The sequence below is a fragment of the Podarcis gaigeae genome (assembly GCF_964106915.1).
Source record: "Podarcis gaigeae genome assembly, chromosome: 13".
Classification (NCBI taxonomy): Eukaryota; Metazoa; Chordata; class Lepidosauria; order Squamata; family Lacertidae; genus Podarcis; species Podarcis gaigeae.
The window spans coordinates 11,057,647-11,065,155 of NC_139689.1; the positions used below are offsets into that span (position 1 = coordinate 11,057,647).

At 41.0% G+C, this 7,509-nt stretch overlaps 1 protein-coding gene across 1 annotated transcript; it reads left to right on the forward strand.

Moving 5' to 3' along the window:
* Positions 1-472: 472 nt before the first annotated feature.
* On the forward strand, positions 473-1,372 carry LOC310830758 (vomeronasal type-2 receptor 26-like; the record flags this gene model as incomplete). Its single annotated transcript, XM_083710598.1, has 1 exon — positions 473-1,372. The coding sequence occupies one exon, from the start codon at positions 473-475 to the stop codon at positions 1,370-1,372; it is 900 nt and encodes a 299-aa protein (XP_083566724.1).
* Between the last annotated feature and the right edge of the window lie 6,137 nt (positions 1,373-7,509).

Consider the following 7,509-nt stretch of genomic DNA (forward strand, 5'->3'; position numbering starts at 1 on the left):
ATTTCAAATGAGAAAGGTTAGAGATGACATCGTAAGATACTGCAGAACCTCTGGGCTCCTGGCAATTTTGTTGACATTAAACTGCTGCAGGAGAAAAGGCTTAAATTAACAGATGTTTTCTTCTCTAAGAATTAGGTTTTTTGACAGTAGGGTGAAACTCTTATCAAACTCACTTTTCTGAGATCCAAAGATTTCAGCTGTAATGCATTTCTCATTTTGTTGTACTGTTTATGTGGCTCTAAGAAAAAGCAGGGAGACAATAAAGAAAAAAAAGACGTTACCCATGTAGAAAATTCCAGAATTGATACACAACTCTTATTTTTGATACACCGAGTACAAAAGCATTTGGACTTGAAGCTCGTATACATTCTGACGTAGAAAAGACTATGCTAAATGGACTAGTGATGAGAGAATTCTTAAGAATACTTTTCGTTGCTTCAAATTGTCACCCACTGTTTGTGTATTTTCAGACATGGATACATGTGTCAGTTGCCCAGCAGATCAGTATCCAACCAGCGGCCAGGATCTATGCATTCCTAAGATTCCAAACTTCCTAGCCTTTGATGAAACCTTGGCCATTTTTTCATCTTCCTCTGCACTTTTATTCACTCTAATCACAATTCTGGTGCTCAGCATCTTCATTAAGCATCGCAATACAGCCATAGTCAAAGCCAACAACCGAAGCCTCACCTATGGTCTCCTTATTGCCCTCCTCTTGTGTTTCCTCTCTTCTTTGTTGTTTCTCGGAAAACCTAATATGGTGACTTGCCTTCTCCGACAAACTGCTTTTGGCATTGTCTTCTCTGTGGCCCTCTCCAGCATCTTAGCCAAAACCATATTGGTGGTTTTGGCATTCATGGCTACCAAACCTGGATCCAATATGAGGAAATGGGTAGGCAAAGAACTGGCTTATTCCATTGTCTTTTCCTGCTCCATTGTCCAAGTAGGGATCTGTGTCCTCTGGCTGGCAACCTCTCCCCCATTCCCAGATGTGGACATGCACTCAATGCCTGAAGAAATCATATTTCTATGTAATGAAGGGTCAGTCTCCATGTTCTATTGTGTCTTGGGCTACATGGGATTCCTGGCCACTTTCAGCTTCACGGTGGCCTTCCTAGCCAGGAAGTTGCCTGACACTTTCAACGAAGCCAAGTTCATCACCTTCAGCATGCTGGTCTTCTGCAGTGTTTGGCTCTCCTTCATTCCAACCTACCTGAGCACCAGAGGAAAATACATGGTGGCTGTGGAGATCTTCTCCATCTTTGCTTCCGGTGCTGGGTTGCTGGCTTGCATCTTTTCCCCTAAATGCTATATTATTGTGGTGAGGCCTGACCTGAACAACAAAGAGCAGCTAACACAGAGAAAGGTATAAATGACAGTGGAAATTGTTGTTCTGTTGAGTCTTATGAACTTGGTGGCGGGTATCACTTTCCGAGTTCCTGCTCTGGATCTTTGTAGAGTTTGCCTCTTAACTGTTTTGTCTGCCAAAGAGGTCCCAAAGGCCATAGGTACAGATTTTTCCTCAGGTTCTACTCCCAAAGCCTTTTTCACAAATCAGTAATGCTGTAAAGCAGTGGAGGTTTAGGTTCAAAATTTCCATCTCCTAGGTGGGCTCCCTTCCTAGGTTTACGAGACCCATCTGCCCCTCATTTCCCTCTACAGCTCCTGCAGTAGCCACCTTTTTAAGCATTGGGCCCACTTTTTCTCTTATCTGCTATGTCCTGTCTTTGCATGCAGAGAAATTCCCTAACAGACTGAGGATTTGAGGCCCATTGGCTGCCGTCACCTGGTTTAGGGAGCCAGCCAGTTGTATCTGATTCATGGGATGTGGCTGCTGTTGCAAGCTGACAATTTCTAGGAGCCACAGGTGAGAACTGAGGGCAGGGTGGGGATCAGAGGTAGACAAACTACCCCAGAAGGAGCACGACTTGGTCCCTGCTAGAGTTACTACCCCTCCCTAACACTCCATACACCCTTGTTGTGTATTAAAGCTAAAGGGACCCCTGACCATTAGGTCCAGTCATAACCGACTCTGGGGTTGCGGCACTCATCTTGCTTTACTGGCCGAGGGAGCCAGCGTACAGCTTCCGGGTCATGTGGCCAGCATGACTAAGCCGCTTCTGGCAAGCCAGAGCAGTGCACGGAAACGCCGTTTACCTTTCCGCCGGAGCGGTACCTATTTATCTACTTGCACTTTGACGTGCTTTCGAACTGCTAGGGTGGCAGGAGCTGGGACCGAGCCATGGGAGCTCACCCCATCGTGGGGATTCAAACCGCTGACCTTCCGATCAGCAAGCCCTAGACTCTGTGGTTTAACCCACAGCGCCACCCACGTCCCTTAAACATTGGTGCCTCTCCACATCGGGGAATCGAACCCCAGTCTCCCGCGTGACAGGCGGGGATAGTAAAGGTAAAGGTAAAGGTACCCCTGCCCGTACGGGCCAGTCTTGACAGACTCTGGGGTTGTGCGCCCATCTCACTTAAGAGGCCAGGGGCCAGCGCTGTCCGGAGACACTTCCAGGTCACGTGGCCAGCGTGACATCGCTGCTCTGGCGAGCCAGAGCCGCACACGGAAACGCCGTTTACCTTCCCGCTGGTAAGCGGTCCCTATTTATCTACTTGCACCCGGAGGTGCTTTCGAACTGCTAGGTTGGCAGGCGCTGGGACCAAGCAGCGGGAGCGCACCCCGCCACAGGGATTCGAACCGCCGACCTTTCGATCGGCAAGTCCTAGGCGCTGAGGCTTTAACCCACAGCGCCACCTGCGTCCCAGGCGGGGATACTTACAGGCGGGGATACTTACCACTATACTAACCTGTCATGTTTTACTGTATATTTATAGCAAATGGAATCTTAATAGCAAAACTCTCAGCCTTTTCATTTAGAAATGGTTAAGTTCAGTTGATCAACGTTCTACATGTACTGTATAAATGATTGTTAATAAAAAGTCTCTTATCAATTACTTCATGGTATCTACAAATTCATCTTGAAGATAAAAAAAGCATACCAGAAACAAAAAACATTGTGAAATAGTTAAGGGCTCTACATTCTTTATCTCTAACACACAAGGCAGCTGAGGAATAGAAGAAGGAGAAGTTTAAGACAGCCATTTCCCTTGTTTTTTTAAATAGTTTTAACAAAGAAAAGGAGCAGAGATATGAAACAATATCTGGAGGAAAACACATTGGATATTACTAACACTAATAGGACAAACCTTTTATTTCTGAATTATACTTCTAACCAGTTTGAAAGAGAGGTCTCAGAGAATATCTCAAGTAAGCTCATTTTTAAGAATACAGATGTGTTGTTCCTAAAGTTGATTCTAAAGTCTATTTCTGTTATAATAATTTTTATTAATTTTCAATTACCATCCAATAATAGCATCATTAAAACAATATCAAATTGTAATACTAATACTAAGCACTCAAATACTGAATCATATAATTTAGGTGCCCCTCCCCACATGCTAGATGATTTCCTTTATTTCTGCATTCCAAAATCTTATTAATTTCTATTATATTCCAGTCAAAATAATAATCCCTTATACAACAACTGCAATATGAATATTTTCTATTTGTATTGACACATTGATTCATAGAACTGCAAATGAGGCACTCAAACTACATCCTTGTTCTTCCAATGTTTAGCAGATATGCTGTCCATAGTGTTTCTTCCAGTCCTTCTAAAATGTTGTGTCTATTGTGACAGAAATGTTAGTTCCACAAGTATTTCTTTTTACTTTTTTCTCCTGCCAGCAAATGGATAAATAGCAGCTGCCTCTGACTGGCTGTGGTTCCAGGAGGGAGAGTTTAAAAGGAGCCGATTTCAAGGGAGATGGGGTTAGACTGTGGTTAAGAGTGGGGTTGAGTTGAAGTGGTTGAGGAGGGAGGTTGGGAGTTAGGTAGGGAGATAGGATAGGAGTGTGGAGGAGGAAGAGTTGGTTCTGGAATAAAACATCCACTCCGAGTGTACCGTGAAGGACTGAGTATATTGTCCTGCAGGAGTAAAAGGACCAAATCTTTCTGGGAGACTGAGGATGAAGCAGGAGAAGGAGACATCCAAATCCCAGTGAAGGAAGGGGGTGAGCCCTTAAGACTATTGCTGAAATTACCTCAGGAGCTGCATTTGTTAAAGGGGTGGGTAAATGAAGGAAAGTCCCGCCTTAGAAAGGAACCAAACTATAAAGCCCAAACCTTAGAAACTGAATTGAAGTGAACTAGCATATTATTATTGCTGAAATAACCTAAGTTTCTCGACTTATATTATACTACCTTGCTTTAAAAAATAAATCATTATTGTTTATTTAAAGAACACCTGCATGAGACTCCAACTTTTTGGTTACCCCCTCACAAAGATCCCTCACAGGATATGCTGGGATTGTTAGGGGACTTTTTTTAAGCCTTCGGGTAAAAAGTTGTTTGGCGTAGTGGGAGCAATATATTAAAGTGAGAGCAGGCACATGGGCGTGAGCAGTAACTGAGGCACCAAGCTTGACGCATCCATCTATTCCATGTTCTTGCTGTTCTCCATCATGCCTTGTGTGCATCTGATATCCCATTGATGCTATAATCCAGTGCTCCCACTTCTTGATAAGGCAAGTGTGCTATCCAGAATTGCTGCCACCATTCAGTTAATGTGATGGCAAAGCATGTCTGATCAGTGTTACATAGGTGGGAGAGTGAAGGATGCCCCAGTACTAACAAATTTGGAAGTAGGGTAAGGATGGGGCCATATATGAACGGGAAAACATCATGGGGGAGAAATTGTCACACGCAGGAAGAAATAAAGATTGCACTTAGAGTTCCTCAATTGAAACTTTATAAATTACCTAATATACCAACACAAATAGAAATCACAAGTCTGTAGCTGTTATCTAACAGATTGCTATATGTACATGGAATGCAATGGAAGTTATTAACATAGTGGAACACAGAAATCATGAAGAAGAATGAAGCTATCAAATTTAGCATGCAAGGGGAAACATTTAATTAAATCATATAATTGACATTTGAATAATTGGCATTCATAATTGCATTAATTAGATAAAATTGGTATTGTTATATTGAAGTCGCTATTAGAACAATGTTGGTAAATCAATAAAAATATATATTTAAAAATAATAATAGTAATATTTTGGCAGTTCCCCTACTGCTGATGCGCCATAGAATCCAAAAACCCTGCACAACTGGTTCTCTCCCCTATCATTACTCAAATTACAATAATCAATCCACCTGACTGAACGTTCAGTTGTCACAGTAGAAAAAAAGAATCAACAAGCAAGCCTGAAATGATTATAAGCTCCTCTGTGCTCCATAGACAACTAGGCAGGGCTCTGTTACTTATCAGTTATCAGTTTTCCTCTTTCATATCAAACCACTGCATCTTATTGGCATTCTGTTGTGACAATGTTCAAGGTAACAATAAGGTGGATACATGTCCTTTAAAGTGCCAAATTGACAGAGTCAGCTGCCACCCAATTTGTCTTGTTCAGATCAGGTGGAGGAGAGGAATAATACTGTAGAGAGAAGCAGGGGAGTCCATGCAGACAAGGGAATTTGCCATCAGGATGTTGCTCCTGCTGCTTCTGCTGCTCCCCAATATAGTGTCCCAAGGACAAAGTGCGAAATGCACAACTAATAATCCTGTTCATGTTCCACACGAGTGGCATGAGGCAGGTGACCTGGTCATTGGTGCAATGGCATCTCATATCTATTACATAAACCCCAAATTATCCTTCAAGAAACACCCTTCCCAGGACTTCATTGATGCCCCCATGTAAGTAACTGTTAATTAATATTATTTTAATTATTCCTTATATGCTATATCTGACAGAAAATAACTTTGATTGATTGCTTTAGAACTTTATTTTTTAAATGTGTGGAGAGATTTTATTAGAAATCTCTGCGCATATAGACTGTGTGCATATTGTCGATGAACAATAAGCTTTCTTGAGTCTAATTGTGTAAAGAGAGATAGAAAAGAGAGTAGGAGAAAGAGAAAAGACATGGCATAAAAAAATAGGAAAAGTATGTAGCAAAGTAGTATGGTACTGAAGTTTTTGATGATACCTAAATTTTCAAGGTGGCAAAAACAAACACGGGTTGCCGAAGAGATGAGGAAATATGACACAGTATTATGAGACTGCCCAATAGGTAAATAAACTTTGTGGGCTTTGTCCTTTCTTTCGATAGGCAGGCAGGTGAGTCTCTCATACCTAGATTATGATTAATTTCCCCACTCTTTTTTCATCTGCAGGGTGGTGACAAAGTTCTACCAGCAAATCCTGGCTTTGGTCTTTGCTGTTGATGAGATCAACGAGAATCCCAGGATGTTGCCCAATGTCTCTCTCGGCTTCCACATCTATGATAGCTATTATGATTCAAAGATGACCTACCGAAACACTCTGGACCTGATCTTTAAATCACATCACTTTGTTCCCAACTACAGGTGTGGCATCCAGAAAAATGTCATAGGAGCCATTGGGGGACTCAGCTCTGATACCTCTTGGTGCATGGCAAACGTCTTAGGTCTTTTCAAGATTCCACAGGTAGAATATGGATTTTGAAAAATAGAGATTTCATGCTTTCCTTGCATTAGGAATCTACTGATTCATAAATATGGAGTGGGAAAATAGACAAAGAAAAAGGGCCATAATATGCATAACCAACAATGTGTGTAAGAAGGGCAATTTGTGTTTAATAGATGTAATAGAAGATTTCTCTAAAGCTGCAAGGTTTGTAAACTTAGACTGGTTCATATTCATCAATGCTGAAAGCACTGCACTGGGTTCCTGTGAGGTACTGAATATAGGACATTGACACTGGCTTCATAGGCAAAAATAGCTGAGAACACAATAATAAAAAGATTCCTCCCCTTAAAAGTCAAGCTAGTCCTTTCCCAAAGTATGATGTTAATCAACATTGTTCACTTTCAGAGGCTAATTGAAAAAGCGTTATCTTGCTTTGTTCTGGCATTTGTCATCTGTCACTTCAGAGCCTTATATAGTGGTGTCAGCATTGTGCTATTCTGTTGCATTGTTGCATTTCATTTTAGTTGTTTTAAATAGTGCTGGTACAGTATTTTGTATTTTACTGATATTTTATATGATTTGGTTTTGTACTCAGAGATGAATAGTATACACAATCTAATGGAGATCTTCAGGATTTCCCAGGAAATCTTCCTGAGAGAGTTCTTAGTAGATAGAGAATCAACCACTCCCTACAATCATTACAAAGGTTACAGATCAAAAGTACATGATCAACAATTTCTATCACTCCACTTCCACCTTGGAGTTTTCCTTAATCATCCACTTAGTATATTAACATGAGCCATGATAAATGCTCCCCTATTCTTTTTTTAAAAAAATATATTTATTAAATTTTCCACTTTAACAATCCTATCCAATGATATTAAATATTCAAAATTATACATATTATTCAACAATCAAACAGTCCAAATATTATACCAAATTATATATTAAAAAATTGGAGGTATCTTCCCATGTTCTGAG